General features: G+C 39.0%; 1 protein-coding gene across 1 annotated transcript in view; it reads right to left on the reverse strand.

Annotated features, from left to right (window-relative positions):
* Positions 1-18,903, reverse strand: part of ADAM12 (ADAM metallopeptidase domain 12) — a 181,505-nt gene that overhangs the window by 59,913 nt on the left and 102,689 nt on the right. Inside the window, exons 5-8 of the mRNA XM_032191052.1 lie at positions 17,557-17,633; positions 5,905-6,082; positions 1,049-1,114; positions 69-140 (exon numbers count right to left, since the gene is read on the reverse strand). Coding sequence (XP_032046943.1) covers positions 69-140; positions 1,049-1,114; positions 5,905-6,082; positions 17,557-17,633 — 393 coding nt within the window. The remainder of the gene's footprint in view (positions 1-68; positions 141-1,048; positions 1,115-5,904; positions 6,083-17,556; positions 17,634-18,903) is intronic.

Genomic DNA, 18,903 nt, shown 5'->3' on the forward strand with positions numbered 1-18,903 from the left:
TCTCACAGCAATGTCCTTCAGAATGTGCAGTAATTTCTGAAAAAGTGGAATAATCCTCATGTTCTTACCTTATCAACATAGTTTGCAATTTCTATCAGCCTCTGCTTAATTTTTTCCACATCCTTGCCTTGTCTCTGAAACTTAGAAAATAAAGGATCAATGTACTAGCAGCACAAATACAGCAGCTTTTCTCCCCAGCATCCACCTTACTCTTGATGGCACTGTCAGTGATGTTTGGGGATTACAGGGAGCAAGCAAAGGACAATGGCAGATTTCTCTTGGCTTTCATGGAACTGATATCTGCCTCAGAATAAACACAGGCTATGGGAGAGGATTTTTTTCTTCATAGAAAGATTTTAAAATCCCTAAGTCTTACATAGCAAGCTTTCTAGGACTGAGGTTTTGTGAAAAAGAAAGGGCTCTTCTGTTAGCTATTTTGGCAGCAGAGTGATTGTTATTCCCTAATGAGCTGTGTTCAAGGAGAGTGAAAGACCATCATCTTTTTAAACAAACAAAAATGTAAGTAGCAAAATATTTCAAAGCAAGCCTTCTCATCTTTGGTTGCCGTTCAGCTCACTGAAACACATCTGTACAGCCTGTCCTGGTTCCTTTTTTGAAGCTCTGCTTCCAAACTGTCAGAAAGGCTTTGTGCAATGTGATGGTACAGTACTGCTTCAGAAGGAAATGCAGGATCCTACAGCATCTTCTGAACGGTGACAATCACACCAAGGGCAGGCAGGAAATGCAATGGTTTAACCAGCTCAAGGAAATCCTGGGCTGTGAATTTTTATTTGCCTTGTCTTGAATTACTGCCAGACATCCCAGTTATCTATGAGTGCCAAATTCCTTACAAAATATTGCAAAAAACATTTACAAATGACTAGCAGTCATCTATCTTAATAGTGCCTTCCATTGCTTAGCCTTAATTAGGTTAGAAGCATTACTTGTGAAAACTACAATATTTTATCTGAAGCACATTACTTGCAATCCCGTGGAAACCCATTTCCCACCTGTGCTTCCCATATATTTTTATGTTTAAGTCTCTTACCTCACGATTATCTGCCACAATAACAAGCTCCACGTACTTTGTTGTCTTCAGAGTCTCCCTCTTGTACTGCCAAAGAAGATGAAAAAGGTTTGGTTGTTGTTGTTTCAATGTGACCCTTGGAATCAGCTCTTCCTCATTTAAACAAAGTTTTTGCAAGAGGAGATATACAACATCTCAGACTTCCAAAGGTTTCATGGTGTACAATTTCTTATTGCATTCCTTCTCCTCATGTCCATGTGGTGCTTGCAAAAAAAGACCTGTACAACCAGGATTTGATCACAGCAACCAGGAAAGTGTTGCACAGTGTCTCTCAACCTTTCAGGTTTCTGCAGCTGCAATGTTTGAGTTATCTTTCCTCGCAGGAGAATATCATCTCCAGCAGAAAGACCTTTGCTATTTCCAAGGTACATTTAAAGAAATGATAAGATAACTTTTAGCAAACATTTCAAGCAACAGACAAATGGGCAACCAGGAAAAATGAGTTGTAGAGGGATATCAAGTAAAGCACGATAAAGTAATAAAGGAATATTGAGTATCAATCAAGTGGTCTACTTATAAACTGTGTAGGAAAAAAAAAAAAGAAAAAAAAAGAGAACAAAACTACGGAAAAACAAAACAAAACAAAACAAAACAAAAACAGCTAAATAAACTGTCAGTGTCTGGGAAAGCAAACTATAATGCTTTAAAAATAGCCTACATTTAATTTTGCATCTGTGTATTCATGCATGTCGCGTTACTTGCAGTTCTGATTGCAGGTCCAAAAAAATCATAATGCTTAGCTCCAAAAGGATCACTGAAAAAAATTAAATGATTTTTTAAGGCTATTAATCATAGGACAGCTCATTTGCTGCCCTAAATTTAAGTGACCTATTGTCACTTAAAGTGACCTATTGTCTGTGGAAGTTCTGTGATTTACACCAGCTGAACATCTATTCTATTATTCCTCCCTTGTTTCTGGAATAAAACAGTTAGGGAACAGAGGTCCCAGCAGTATGAGTGATCTTCGTGCCAGAACTTAAGGACCTTAAGCAGTTGTATGACCTACTAATGACTATGATGTCTCAAACTGTACTAGTGCTCTTTAACCTAAAACATGACTAAAGCTTTCAAAAGCAAACAGTGTGTTCCAAGGCAAACTATGCAATCCCCTATGAAGCTAAGTCAGTACTGGACATCACCTTCCAGCCAACTTTCACAAAGTTTTCTTCACATTAGCAAAGTGTTCCTCTTTGTTATCTGCAGATTGATGATTTTGAATGTTTTACAAGAAACATTATGTTTAGAGGAAAGTGCCAGAGGTAACTAACCTTCGGTAACTCTAACTTTCCAACACTAGGAAACTCATATTTAATAGTGTGACACAACCTTTAAACTACAGGAATTGAAAAATATTAAGTTCCACTTGGATGGTATTTCTGAACTGTGAAACCACTAGAAGCTGTCATTAATGAACTAAGCATCAATGGTACAAACACTTTGCAGGATTACACTCATCGGGGGCTCTGGCAAATTAACATGGGTAGGTATTCTTACACCTTCTCCTGGTACTGGAGCTCCCTGTCATCTTCTTTGGCTCTGCTGGAGGCAACAGTCTCCATCATGGGGAAATGGTGTGTGCATGGACCTGGTGCATGTACCCATGCCTCCTCTGCCACACAGGGCATTGGCAGTGCCTGGTGGTGTGCTGGATGGGAAACAGACACCAGCAGCCAGCACATCTGCTCCTGCTGCTTCTGTAATGGCAGCAGGTGCAGTGTAAAGGGCCTGCCACATCTCTACAGAGCTCAGCTGAACCTGCAGGGTTTAGGCAGAGCTTGATTCACCTCTCTGCAAAATATTGGACATGAGTGAGATGCCACGGAAGGCAAATGACCATATGGGTTTTGTTTGTGGCAGAATTGGTCTCTCAGACACTGAATGTCTAATATAAACCTGAAATTTATTATGCATCCCTGATTAGAGACATACCCCAAGATGCCTCTAGTCTTCTTCGAAATGAAAAGCAAAAAAAAATGAGACATGATTATCCAGGTGCAAAGATATAAGAAGGCTCTGTTACACCAGTCAGCAAGCCATTCATTTTTTACCAAAAATAAAACTGTTTGGACCGGAGAGAGTTAGCCTGAGAGAAATTGACTACCAAGGTATAATGATATAAGCCTCCGGTGACTGATTTGCATAACGAATCCTTTCCTGTGATTTGCCCAAAGGCTATGTGTATTCCTCGGATATGATATTTATTTATAAAATGTACCTAATTATCACTTCTTTCAGCTTGGTTTCTGCAGCCTACTGCATCAATGCACAATCCATTGACTGATTGAATCACTCAGAATTAAAATGAAGAGTCAATAATACAGCTATGACAGATATTCACAATGGGAGACAATACGCTTTGTTCAGCTGACTGCTGTCCTGCTCCTCTGCTTCTTCCATACCTGATCCTACTGCAAAACTGCTGTCCTATGCCACCATATATTCCCTGTGCTCTCCTGCCTGGGAATTGGCATTGCTTAGATTCACAGCACAATGTTGCAGCCTCTCTCCTTCTCTGTGATCTAATTCCCCAAAACAGCTGTTCTGGGATTTACCAGGACCACACAAATGGCTATTTTGTGTGGCTACAGAGAAAAGCCATACTGTAGGGACTGCCTTACATACTAGACTTGCTTTCTGTAGGGTCCTGTCTCAATGGAGCTCAACTGGAAGACATGTTCCTAGCTGCAATTTGACGGTCCCCTGCTTTGTAACATAACCCAGTACTTATAGAGACACAGCTCTAACAGGGAAAACTGTGTCTACACACACCTGCTGTGTTATTTGCTTTGATTTATTAAACTTCTTGTTTGGATCTGGGAAGCTAAGTTTATTGTTTGTTCCATCATTGATTTGTACTTAAATCTAACCTAAAGACTAGTCTAAATTTGTGATACATTGATCAAACATTTTGGCTCTGCTCAATAAGCATTTAGTGTAGGTATCTGAAGTGAAGGTTCAGGGGGAAATAAAAAGAAAAAAAGAAAAAAAAAAGAGCAAAAAAGCAGCTCCCCCAAAACCTGCCGAGAAACCTAAAATTTTCATCATGCCCTAAACCTGATGCTGGATTTGTGCTTACTTCTTTGACCCAGTGTAATCTGAAGCAGCCTTGTGTCTCCATATTTTGCAGTTCATTCTTATTCAGTGTGTCCTGACAGTTTGCTTAGTTGATGACAACATTGAAATGTGAAAATTCAGTCCACACATTACATTTGACAACTTCCAGAATTCATACATTAAAAGTGTATCCAGCATACTCATGATATGTATTTTACCTAACTCTATGATGTGGTTGTTGACAGGTTTTATAATTACGTCCAGTGAACCACAGCAAGAATATCTTTCAGATATTTAAGGTGAAATTTGACATGTATTTGAAGCCATCAACAAAATGTGAGAACCATGAAGGTAATTGTAAAATTGTTTTGATTGCATCAGCTAGTTATACACATGCTTTTTATTTCAGTTTCCTTGTGTTACTCTGATTACCTCTGCAAAGTCCCAAACATCTGGGGGCAAACCTTAATAAAGATGTGAAAAGAACTTTCCTATTCACATTAAATAATTTGAAAATACATTTTTTTTTTTTAGGTTGTTGTAGGATCTACAGAAACACTCTGGCATAGTGTAGGACCCTATATTTGAAGCTTCATTGAAAGGAAGCCCATTTTGGTAGAGTTGAATTTATAGAAGGACAAACTGGAAGGCCATGGCTTTGTTCTGCCATGTTTCCCAAAAAGAACAGAAAGGTCATGTCACATATATGTATATGATGTCAGGGAACATTAACAGAGAATGTTTGAGCTGAAAGTATAAACAAAGCTTACACAGACTAATGCTAATATTTTCAACCTTAGTGAGTTCATACATTCTGAGAAAAAATATAAGACAATAAAGTTGTAGATGTAATAGCTAATGCAATATTCATTTAGACAAAAAGAAATTTGGACAGATAATGCCTAATATTCCTGAAGTATAAAATAATTTAATTCTACTACATAAATAAAATCTGGTGATGCCATTTAGGTTGCTCTCCTTAACAATTAACTCAATGTGAAGGCTTAGTAGTACACCTAACTATAAACCCCAGTATGTGACAGATAATAAATTTTGAGGCCAGCTTTGTAACATTGTAGAATTTCTGAACACCTGAAACAGTCTTTTCTACAATCCCCTTCCAAAATGCACATGAAGTTATTGTACTATTTCTTCTTTCTGGTTTTCAGCTCATTTCATTTTCTAGTTTCCATGAGCTAGATGCATTTCACATTAAGGACATTTCTTCTTACATTAAAACAATTACAATAATACTTCTGTAAAATAATATGGTGAGAATTTGTTTTGTCTGCATAAGATACTTTCCTTCTAGAACGTAAAGGTTCATTTAGGTTTTAAAACACTATTTGCAAAGCATCACAGCTATCATGTTCTTTTCCATCTTGGGTGGGCAAGAACTTTTCCAGACCTTGCTTAGCGTTCTTATGGGTTCATAAATTGTTGCTATAATCATACATGAACCAAAATATAGCACCATAATTTGAAACCACAAACTTCTGTGCCATCTCATTACCAGAAAGAATGTATAAATACAATGCAAGAGCAAAAAAAAAAAAAAAAAAAAGCAATAAAGCTTTAACAAATCATGTAAGTGTATGATTAAATTTATGCATGTTCTTAAGTACATATCATCAACACAAGATGACTATATGGTTTAGTGGTTTGCTCAGTAGGTATATAGGAAATGAGGCTGGAACAAATATTTATGGTTGTGAAGATGCTTTCAGAAAGGTACTTAGTGTAAAACTATATAATCCACCTACCCTGCCAGCTTGAGAATGGTGTGTTGTGTCATGAGACCTCATGGTGGAGATATCCAACTGGTGGCCACAAGATCCTGGACCTATTTTCAAGTTCTCTGCTCGGTAGATCTTGTGTTCAGTCGTAGCACCTTCTATTGGCTCCAGAATGTAGCTTTTGTTTGCAAATACAATAATTCCCCTGTAGCACAAGAGAACAGAGTAAGATGCATGGCTTTCAAAAATGAATCTATGTTTGTCTTCAACAACGTTACAACACGTTTTAATAATGACGGAATACGAAAAAGAAAAATGCTGATTTACAATGTCATGGCCGGGTGGAGCAGGAAACATCAAAGCTGTATATTTGTCACTGCAGCACACTGCACCTTACAAGAAGGAATGGCTCAAAGAAAATTTTCCTCTTCTGAAGTGTTGTGCTGTAGAGCAAAATTACATTTGTATTTTATGTGTTTTTCATTCTCCCAGTGATGCATTGCCATTGCTTACTAGAGTAATGATGTGCGGGCTTCTGAGGACCGGTTGCAAACAGTAGTGAACAAAAGCGTGGTGAAATGCTTTTATAAGAAAAGGTACAGAGAAAAAGAATTCATTATGATCTGCAGATACCTTTTAAACCAAATGCTGGTGCAAGCATCACATCTGCCAGATGAAAGATGTATCAAAAAGGATTATTAAGCTTTACATCATGGGACAGTAAAAAGAAACTCAGATATATTAACTGGTGGATTCCTGTTTAATGTATTTTACTCCCCCAAATAATAATTTTACTGTAATATCATCTGCTGAGAATCTCAAAGACTTTTTAACAATGGAAGCACTCCTGTCACATTACTGTCAGCTACAGTATGCAAAGAGGAAATAGGGGTTTAGAAAGATATTCAACACCTTGTTCCAAGAAACCTGTGGAAGACTCTGGGACACATAGCCAATTCTAGGCTTCATGTGTTGTCTCCTTACCAAAAAATACACTGCCTGTATACTCCAGACCAAATAGAAGCTGTTCTTGGGTTCTTGTGCTGGGTTCTGCTTGATTGTTCTGAACTGCTACAGTAAAACAAGTTCAGTTCCTCCTGCTGGCATTAGGCTACAGAGATGCTCTGTCAGCTGAGCACAAGAAGAACCAATAGCGTGGCATGGGTGTCCATGGTCTGCTCATTCTGTGAATAAGATTTCTGGAAATATATGGCATAAAGTAGGATGATTTCCAAAAATACCACTTGAATTAGTAGTCAGCTGGAGGAAGCAGCACAGAGTAAGTGACTGCTATGCTGTATATCCAGATGGCATGATACCATAAGAAGACACAGGTTAGGTTTAGAGACAGGGCTCAGGTAGAAATTAATGTGAGAGAAAAGAATTTATCATTCAGTTTCTAATATACAAGTGTCATATCCCAAGCACACACCACACAGGAGAGTCCTAGATAATTTCTGCATTTAACTGGATATCCATTTTTGTTGGGTAATTATGTGACCAAAGTAATGGACCTTTTAAAACCCATTTGTTTGTTGTTAACTATGGATAAGCATTTTCTTATACAGTGTGTGAGGTATTTATCAATTGGAAAATGCAATGCATAGTGCACTGCACTACTGATTTTTCCAAGTCTTTAAATTAGGAAGGCATAAATCCCTGAGTACTGGCAAAGTTTCAGCAGTACCATTACAATCTACAGAAAAATCATATGAAACTTTTAATTGGCCAAGGTGTTCTTCCTCAATTCCTCTCTAGACATTGCTCTATACTCTCTCTACACTTTGCTAAACAGCTATTATTTTTGGCTCATAGCTGGCTACATTTTATTAGTTTGTCTTTTTTTTTCTTTCCTTTTTTTTTTTTTTTTCCCTTTTTTTTCTTTTTCTTTATAGGAGGCATCTGCTCTTCTTATTTCTGTCTGTACTACAGCAAAGGTGAGGTACTACAACCATTGTGAGACCAGTATGTGTCTCCATAAAATTCTGCAGAAGGCTTTAAGAAAAAAAAAAAAAAAAAGAAGAAGAAAAAGAGGAAGTAGCCAGGAGCAGGTTAATGACACCATAAAGACTGATTTAAAAATAAAAAATAAAATTATCTGGAAAAAGCTGCCCTAGCTATTCAAGACTTAGAAAGATATGATGAAGAAACTCCTAATCAATTAACTGAAACTTTAGTTCCAAGCTGACAGCCCATTTCTTGCAAAACATCCTTCTCATCAGTTCAGCCAAGCCAACAAATGACCATTTCACTGTGAACTATAATAGTTAGAAGTCTGAGGGAAAGACTGGCAATCCACAGTAATACGAAAGCTGTGCAACAGCATTCACAGAAATAGCTCCAGTGAAAGAAGTGTGTGCTTTACCGAAAGCACACTTTTTTTCTGAAACAAGAATCAGTCTCTAATACTCCATCTGCAGCTTCCTTAGGACCCTTGGCAAACCAGGTAAGATATGTAATATACCAGTCACAAAGGCATGCTGTGTATGATGGATGATAGCTGGAAAATCAGGCCTGATTTATCACAGCAACCCTTGTAGCTATAGCTAGGATATGCTATAGCATGACTGACATATGAGAGACCTCCAAGCAGGTTGCCCTGTGATTTTGTAACCTTACACCCTACAGTTCTAAGGCATTATTTTCAGATCTGCCTTATTCCCTGAAGAATTTAGGAAGCTCTGACAATATATCCTCTTTGCTCCAATAATCATCAACTCTATAATCAGCATAATCAAGTAAGGGTTGTCTCTCCCTTGTGTAATTAATCATTTTATTTTGGAAGCTGCTGGAACCAGCGATGGAGGCTGAAGTCCATTAGTCACTGTTTGAAATGGGCCAGCCTGGCCATCTCCCTTTACTAACAACTCCAAAACAACATATAAGCGTGTAGGTTTTATTTTTAATATTAAACTTCATCCTGCTTAAAACCTAAGCTCAAAAAAAATATATATATTTTTTTTCTTTAATTATTTATACTAAAGTGGGCAAGACTTGATAGTATCTTTTTGCTAGATAAAGCCTACTTACTGGGTTTTACATCTTGGTTTCAAGAGTTCATAGCCAAAATACCCTGAATGCCACATTTCCAGCACACCCTCTAGTACATCCAGCTACTGCCTAAACTAACTAACAACTCCTTTACCTCTCATTTTCTTTTGCTGCAGGGGTTATGGACAAATGAACACAGACACCAGAGTGATTAATTTTGTTTTCTACTGAGCATGTGAGAGCTAGGGCAGCCTATTCAACTTGTCACTGAAACTCCCATCCCAAGGGACAGCATGAGCCTTTAAGAACAGTGCCATCCTTTACATATGAAAAAATCCCATGCTAAAAAAGAAATCTGCAGATTCAGCATAAAGGAAAGTATACATTTCATTTAAAGCACCTTTATCCTTTGAGTGCTGCCTACAGGATATCTGCACCTGGCTTGTGACCATCTGTAATAAGATAATGAATATCAAATATGAATTATCTTGGCCAGCTCTCTGTTTTTCACTAATTTTCTTTTCCTAAAATTGCATTTTCCCCCATTGATCACTGCCAAGCACAGCACCTTAAAAATGCAACTGGTCAAAAATGACAGTTTCTTTTTTGGTGTGGCAGGATCAGATGAACAACACCTACCAGTCTTTCATTACTGAAAATTTGATATAAATAAAATAAATCCATAATTGCTTTTTTTTGCTTTTTTTTCCCCACTTTTTTGTCAGGTGTTTCACAGAAGCCTCTGTTACTCCTATGCTGCTTCTGTGTATTTGTCTTGTACATTGTTCTCGCATGCTCCTGAGGCAGCATATGTTCCCCCAAGACCAAGATGGGGCGAGTTCTCCATTTTTTCAGGAGGCATTGATGTTAAGTAATACAATGTTTTTCAAAAAAGGCAGACAGTATATTAAACTAAAAAACCCCAGCCAAAAATGACACAAGGAACTCCAAAGGGATTCCAGCAGCTCTGTGAACGCTCAAGCAGCAACTATTCTTTAAGACAAACTTCTGGAGAAATCTGTGAGATGTCTATCATTGCCTCTATCAGGAAAAAGACTACCAGAATTCCAAAGCTTATAAACATTTGGGGAAAAAAATAATATATGTATATATATATATAATATATTTTATTTGGTCTCCAGGTATCTAACTCACGGCACCTGTATTTTCTCTAGTCCCAAAATACAGTGATACCGGGAAGTCAGAAAGATCTCCCAAAACAGCTAAGCAGGAAAGACAAGAGACAAATTAATTCCTATCTAAAACAATCAAGCTCTCCTCTTCATCACCAGTAGCAGAGAGGGTGAAAAATAAAATCTATACCATACCGCATGTCCAGACATCAGTTCACAGGCTTTGAGCCAACTGGAAGCAGCTTCAGTGTGGTCTTGAGCCTGAGCTAATATTTTACTCTGCTTCTCAGCAGGGTTTGAACCCTGCTCATGTCTGGTGCTCAGCACTGAATAAACCACATCCACTTTGCTGCTAATCAGCTCTAAACATGAACAACTCATTGGTATTTGCCTACTATACACCATTATATGCCACGTGGACGCACAGGGACCATGTAAATGGCATGGGCTATGATGGGAACTCTCTGTCCATCTCAAAGAACAAGAAATTAAAACATAACTTAAGTAATGAATTTGTTATTACTTTGCTGTTTACCTTGCCAGGAATCTCTCATTTAGTGAAATGCAATTTGATAGAATAAATCCTTTACTTAAATCAGCAATAAAAACAAATGGGATATTTTTTTTCTCTTAAAAAGAAGAAAAAACGAAACAAAACCTAATGCAAGGCCAGCCGTATTTCATAAATCAATAGGCTTTAGGAAATCTCAAAATATAAATGGGATTTTTCTTTTCCAACTTGTCAGCAGAAGCAAAGGCTCTGCCAACATAAACCATCAATGCATACTTGTCTGAGAAATTGTGATGCTGAAGTAAAACTTGGCTAGGACAGCATTACATGAAACTGTGATATATTATTCTGCTGTAGTATAAGAGGAAAGTTAAGTAAATCAATAAATCTGATATTCATGAATGCAATTAACCATTTGGTTTTAATGAAGCACAAAGTTATACTCATTTCTAAACAACAATAATAAAAAGCCCTATTACCACTGGAAGAGGAATGTAGATGTTTTCAGTTTGTAAGAAATTAGTTAGACTAGAGTTGTCGTGCTTTCACACCACATACTGACACTGAGTCTGCCTCTGTCCCCAGTGAAAGACCATGCAGTACTCTTGTGCTACTTAAAGATCTATAGAGTCTCCATTTCACAATTAATGGTACAGCTTCAAAAGAAAAGGGTCAGATCCCACAGTTCTGCCACAGATTTCAGTGAGTTTTGTCTGCATAGATAACAGAAGTGGAGCCTTGTGGCCCTGGAGTATTGCCCTCCAGCTGCCCTGGACAGAGGTACAGCAGTTACTCACTGCAGCGTTTCTCAATGTGTGTGATATCAGAAGGCGACCCATAAAGTGGTGGGGCATTTTTAATTATTTTTCCTATGTGTCTAACAAATTCACAGGCATGCAAGCAGACAAACAAAGAGGGAGATCAATGTAGTGAATAAAACCTTCACTTTTAGCCTGGTTTAGTTAGTTGCAGTTAAATACATGTACTATTGGAATAACTGAGCAAGATGATGGACAGACTTTTTTTTTCCCTTCTAATACATTAGGTACTCTTTAGATATTTTCCAAATGGTTTGGTCTTTATTTAATTTAAAAGACTGAGAAATACAGAGAATGGGAACTGTACTCCTGAGGCAGAAGTACTCCTGTCTCTAACAATGTCCCCCATGCAGCCTTGGCCAAGCAATTCACCTCTGTCTGCATCAGCTCCTCACCTGCAAAATGGGTTAAATTTTAGTAAGCACACAAAATAACGATCTGTCGATGAAGAGCATCACATGAGACCCAAGCAATACCATTATACTGGTATACTGCACATCAGAATTCTATTAAAACAACAAGTCTGGCCCAAATCAACAAACACTAGCATCTCAAAGGGAGGTTAGAGCAGTAGCATTGGTTTCACATATTGCAGTAGTGGTAGAGGTGTTCTCGCTCAGACACATCATTAGTCAAATACATGTTTTATTCCAGCCAATGCCTTTCATTAACCTGAGAATATATTCTATAGCACAGCGTCGAAAATGTAGTCATACCCAGAGACTACTGTAGCATGCACTTAATCCTTTCTCAGTGCAAGACAGATGTGTCCAGAGTGAATGCATATTGGTCTGCAACTGATGCCTGGAATTTAAGCTGGGCGTTACCCGACTCAAAAAGGGTAATGCAATTCCTTGTCCACACTTGGGTGGCAAGAAACATCAATTGTGTTATCAGAGAAAGTGTCACATGTGAGCTTAACTGGGAGGATGACGAGGCAGACCAAGGACAGCAGAGAAAACTGAAGAAGGAAATACGTTGGCATCGCTACCCATCTAGTGAGCACATTTTATAACATTATGAAGCAAATAGTGTAGCCATAAAAGCAAGCTTGATTTAAACTTGAACATCACCTTGAGGTTTGGGACTTTTTCAAGTCATAAAATGTATGAATATATATATATATATACACATTTACATATAAATTTAAAACTTTATTACTAATACATTAATAAGTATTTTTAATATTATTTACATCTCAATTATTTTTTATATAGTAATGTATGTTATATATACATAAATGAATCCTGTCAGACACAGACTGGAGGGAGAAAGGGCAGGCTCAAATGACCAGATATGGATCATCTCTTATACTTCTAGCAGCAGCAGTGGTGCCTGGGGCATTACCGTGTACCCAGGGACTGTACGCAAAAAGTATTGTCAAAGAGTGGACATAATGTTCATCTCAGATCAAAGAAGTGATCCACAAGCAGTTTACCATTTAAACAGAGAGAATACAGAAGCCATGAAACCCAGAAACTGAATGCTTTCTGATGTAAAGCTCAAAACCTCCAGTAGTTTCACGGTCAGATAACTTACAAACCATGTGAGATGTTTACATGAACTAAAAGCTCTTCAGAAAATATGAGAGAAAGCACACATCCAAACCCAGGCTTTTCTCAGTTGGGATTTTCTTCTAACTTCTTTTTTGGATGAAATCTCTCCTTCTGTGGGGAAAATATGCTTGAAGAGGTATGAGGAATTATTATTATTATTTTTTTTTCCCTCACTGGTTTCCTACTTCCATTGCATTGTTAAATAGTTGATGTCTGGAGTGCCGTATTTAAATCCCTTCTTCAGCTGACTGTGTCTGGGACAGTGAATTTGGCCAGGCCATTTGACAAATGGATGGCTGTAGTATTGGCGGCCTCATTTGGCATAGCTATGTAATCCCATTAATAATTACTGTGTCCTGCAGCCATATTCCCATTGCTGTCACCGTGGACACAGCATCTTTCAGTCACCGATGGGGACGTACAATGACTGAATACTTTTATACATGTGAATGGGCTTATTATCTGGCAATTAGGTAATGCTGAGAGAGTCTTAAGATTTTCAAGAGCTTTCTGTTGCTTTGGAAAGAAAAGTCTTCCTATGAGATTTGTATCCCTAAAGTACCAAGGAGTCTCTGAGCAAGCGCTCAGTATGTGCGTTTGGGCCTGCATGTCCCCCTGCCAGCCCCTGGCCTTCAGCACAGACCAAGGAGGTTGTGCTCTTCTTCAGGCTGCTTTTTTTGTGTGTATGTGCCAGCTCCTGCACTCTCAGAGAAAGTAATAGGGGAAAAATCATTCAGGTGTATACAAATTTATCATAGATGTGTGTGGTGTCTGCAGGCAAAAATTATTTGCTAAATACTTGAAGAGCTTCTGAGCTAGATAAACAGAAGGGCATTTCCACAGGACAGGAAGGAAATGACTTTACTTGGTTGGTCACCTTCCCCTTCACCTTCCCACAAGCTTTGACAATCTAATTGGCTTTCTTATCCAGATGGAAGCCCCGGAAATCCTGATTACCCATTGTTCCCTTTTGGTACATTCAGCATATATTGTCTCCTCTCCACCATTCACCTCTTCCTCCTCCAGAGGAGCCAGCAGGACACAGACTGTGGCATGATTGTATTCCCCTCTAACCTGCATTTTAGGCTGCTATCAGTGTCAATCCAAGTATTTATGCCACTGCAATCCTATGTGAAGTGAGGTACTCGAATGTTGTGCCTGAGAGGATGTAACATAGCTGGAGTATGTGGGTGTCTGTGTTTAACAGAACTGAGTCTACCTTTCAGTTATCTTTATATTTCACTCCTCTACCTGTCTGAAAAACATAAACTAGTCAAATCTGTCTTAGTTTGCAGATTTCACACTTTATTCTTCCTGTATCTTGTGACAGGCAGGCTAATCACATTGTATTTATAAGCTAACAACGTGTCAAATGCCCAACCGTGTCTGTAAGAACTTATTGGTCATATTAACTGACAGCAGGGCTGCTCCAGCCCAGCACCCTGCCTCTGCCTCTGGCCAGTGGCAGATACTTAGGGGTAAAATGTAAGAACATAACAAACACCTTCCAGGAGGTATTCCCAGCTCTGGCAGCATGAGTGTCAGGGACATCTTTGGGTTTGTCAGTCCTGGAGAGGCTCCTCTCCCCAAATTGTTTCATCATGTATTGAATCTACAGATATTTTTGCCTTTGACACCCACCTGTTACAGTGAATTTCACAACTTCATTATAGGAAGGATAGAAAAGTACTTTCCTTTGCTCTAAAATTTCATTTGATGCCTCCTAATTTGGGGGTTATAGAAAATATTCAGTAATTGTCCCTTCTCCAGCATGACATTCAACCTAATTTTATCATACCCTTTTTCACCGTCATCTCCTTTCAAAACTGACAAATCCTAGTCTATTTTCCCTCCTTGGATAAAAGCTGTTCCATACCTTTGATCATCATTTTTGCCCCTCTGTGTATCTTTTACATATATAATGGATATAATGCTTCCTTTTCTGAGATGGGGATAGGGAAGGAAAAACAAGAACTGCATGCAGAATTCAAGATGTGAGTGCACTATGGATTTATAAAGTGGTAATGAGGGGTTTTGTTCTATCCTCTATTTCTGTCTCAGTAATTCCTATGATCCTTTTTGCTTCTTTGACTACCGCTGAGCACTCAGGCTTCAGAGCAAGCTAAAATGTGGAACCTCTTCTTTATGACTAGCTTCATGTCTTTTAATGAACTCTTCTAATCTGGGGGAACAGATGATTATTCCTACCCCTCCTCACCTGGAACAATGCCCAAGGTGCCTGTCTAACAGGAGCGGGAGGATATTAGTGCTCTGAGATTTCAGTGAGCTAACAGCTTGCACTTCCTTTCACTAGATGCTTTTCAGACACTTAAACTTTACCCTCATGTAACAGCCATGTGAGGTAGGTAAGAATCATTAAATGAATTTCACAGATGGGGAAACCGAGACAGAGAGATTTGCCCAATTCACTTAAAAACTGTCACAAAGCCAGGAACAGCCTCCCTGAGAAGGAGACCAGCATTTCCTTCCAGTTCTTGCTGCCAGCGAAATGGCTGCCCCAGGGACTGTCCTCTCCCGGGCCATGCAGCCACACGCTGTCGCATTGTGTACCCCTGCAGCTTGCTGTCCTTACCATGAAATGGGAAAAGTCCCTTCTCCACCAAGCTGGTGGGAGAGGACACCATCCTGTCCCATCCTATCCCATCCCATCCCATCCTATCCCATCCCATCCCATCCTATCCTATCCCATCCCATCTTATCCTATCCTATTCATAATTATTCTTTCAAGATCCAACAGCAGCAAAGGTGTCAGCAAAGTGAGCTGTACAGTAGTTTTGAACTGTCCTATTTCTCCTCGTGTTATTTTAGACTGGATCATATGCTGTAAAACTTTCCACCCAAATTCTCAAAGGATGCATTGCTACAGTAATGTTTTGGTGGGAGAGGAATATTGTGACCTGTGGGCCACGTTCTGAAAGGTGCTCAGTGCTGTAGGGCCTCAGCACAGCCATTTCAGCCCTTTGTTCCCAACCAGCTTTAAAGAGAGGGCCTGGATGGCTCAAGAAGCTGGCAGTGCATTACAAAGCCTTACAACTAGACACCCCTGGCTCAAATCAAGCACAGATGATGACTAGGAGCTATTACTATTGGCTACAGGCTGTGAAATGAGTTTTGTGGAGTAACTCAACAGGCACCCTTATCGCATGCTGTTATCGCTCATAGATGATCTCTTGAACAACCTCAGCAGTGAACACAGCAGTTAAATGGGCATGGATAGTGAGATATATCCTCAGTTCTCCTGCTAGAGCCAAAGATCAGTTGTCATGAAAATTGCACTGAAAAAGATGCTGCTATGCTTTCTCTATGGGGAAGGAGCCTAATAAAGGCTTGTACTTTGAGGATTAATCTGCAATGGTGCCAGATGAGAGAAAAATGTCTCTGCCAGCATATGTTGCCTTGACATATCTTACTACCTAAAACTGGGAAAAGACTCTGTGAGCTCAACATTTGTAAAAAGAGAACGAGCAAATTAGAGAAGAAAGAGCACGCATTTATTGTGGGGAAGAGTCATTTGTCCTGAGCATTCCTAATTTATGAGGTAGCTCTGGAACAAGACACTGGTGCAGATCCTTTCCCACACAGCGCACATTTTCCCTGTGGACCTTGCAGCAACGCAACCCCTTTACCCATGCATCGCTTAAAGCACTGCATTATATTTTTGCATATAAAGAATGACTGGTGAATGCAGGCTGCCATGCTCTATGCAAAGCGTTAATTAGAGTAAGCTTGTGGAATACGCCTGATACGTACTGCAGTGCCCCCAAAATCCCTCTCCATATGGGAATGAGCCACTGGAACCCAACCCACTACAGCAAACAACAGGGAGAGGTGTCGTAGTAACAAACTGTTCTCTCTGCAGCTCTCCATTCCAGAGCTCTGGTATAATAGCCTTGATAATACCACTATTGCACAAAATGCAAAATCAAGGGAAAAAAGACTCCAGCTACTCATGCTGTTTGTAGATAAATTAAACAAACTCAGAAAAGGTTGCGACAGCTGGAAACCTGACAGGAAAACTGGGTTTTCCAGGGAGAACACTAGAGCCAATTTACAGTTAATTACAGTGATTTGGAACAGCTCTGTGAGTAAATACCACTCTCTGATTGTCCAAGTAAGGAAGATAATTGTTTCCTGAACTGTGTCCATTGTGTATTTAAAATGTTGTCAGCCTGTTCCTTTCTCCAGCTCAGAAGAGATTTTCTTTTCAGCAACATGAATCTGCTACTTTTCTGTTAACAAGTGGCTAAAATCCTAATGCTGAGCATCATACCTGCCATGAACGCTGTTTATTGAGCTCCACAGCCACATTTCTAAAGCAAAGCCTCCTAATGGCTAGGCTGTTGGCTGATGCATCCGTTCACAGCTGCAAGCAGTCCTGCCCTTGCTCATAAAACAGCTCTGAGGACCAGGAGGACTGGCCTGCGGGCCACAGGGCCATGGGGCACTGCCAGCCTCAAAATGGGCAACCCCGATTTTGCATTTTCTATTCCATTTTTCGCTTCAGAGCAACAAGATAAATGATTTTACAGAGGTTGTAGGACCATTTGAAAAATAGATTTTGGTACATTTTTAAAAAGGTAAAACAGAAACCTTGTGGGTACTAGGATGATTTATTAAGGAGCTCAAGCATTACTAAAACTTTGGCTCACCTGAGTCCAGAGCAGGTACTGAGGCTGACTGACGAGTCGGGGTACCCTTGTACATTGCCGTGGTAATAGCAGTGACCCTGATTAAAAAAAAAAAAAAAAAAAAGAGAGAGAGAGAGAGAGAATATTATGTTGCCGTCTTGTTTTCTCATGGATTTCCAACCCCTGTATCTCAAAGCTATTTTCAATTTCAGGCTTCAACATTCAGAAGTACACTGACAGCATCTTTCCTGACCCACTAAATATTCACTGAATCAACAATCCAAGGGGTTCCAAAATGGAAACCTTGGGTGTGTTTATACCATAGAGAATGGGACCCATGTTTTTCTCTTATTTTACTTAAAGCTTCAATATAGAATATTTTATAAAATTAATCAGATGAAAAAATGAGCTGTCACATTTTACTACTTTCTATAGACACACATATTTATATATAAGATCATTCATATCTGTGTACATCAATAAAGGTAGCAATGTATAAAGGGAGGTATAAAAAAATTAATTCCAACCCTACAGTTTGAGAAAAAAATCACAGAGTGAATGAAAGGAAGGGAAGCAAGTTGGAAAGGAAATCTTTTATTGAATTACCCAGCTAAGTGGCTGCATGTTATTAAGAGCAACCACGAATAAGAAGGTCTTCTATTTTGAGAGGCAACAATCCAATTTCATTTTGTGGCTAGGTTATTGTATTTCCTTAATAATCCACTGCTTGCAAAAGCACCCACAACAGAGATACTTTCTCAGCACATACACGTATCTGTCTGGAATCAAGGTTAATTTTATTGTTGACTAAAGGTTATATTACATTCCCAATTATGTGACAGACTGGAAAGCAATGATTGTGTCACGTCCAGCATTTCTTTTCTCATGGCTCCTTTGAATGCCACAAGGAAACTGAAAATACCATTGTAAAAGGTTCCTATCTTATTAGTGCGAGGGAAAGTTATCACTCATGCTTCAACCTGACAGTCACCTCACTGTGCCTTTTTATTACTTGGTTCATTCACATCTATCTAGCTGCATTAATTAACCTTTTCAGTGTTGGGGCATGGTTTTCACTTACAAAGCCTCACATAGCAGACTTCTAAAGACCACCTTGATTTTGTTAAAGAAAGCAATAACCGTGAAAATGCTGGGCAAGATGGAATGATTCAGATATATATTTTCTGCAAATGAGGTTATACCATGAAAAATATTTGTTTAGAGCATTTGTATTTCTAATGTGAGCAACTGAACACAGCACAGCAATATCTGACTTTCTTAATACAAGTCTCAATAGCTTTTCTCGGTGATCAGAATGACAGAAATAGGGTAATAGTGTTTTACTCTTGGGTATCTTTATCACCAGTG

The sequence above is a fragment of the Aythya fuligula genome, chromosome 7, assembly GCF_009819795.1.
Source record: "Aythya fuligula isolate bAytFul2 chromosome 7, bAytFul2.pri, whole genome shotgun sequence".
In the NCBI taxonomy this organism is placed as follows: domain Eukaryota; kingdom Metazoa; phylum Chordata; class Aves; order Anseriformes; family Anatidae; genus Aythya; species Aythya fuligula.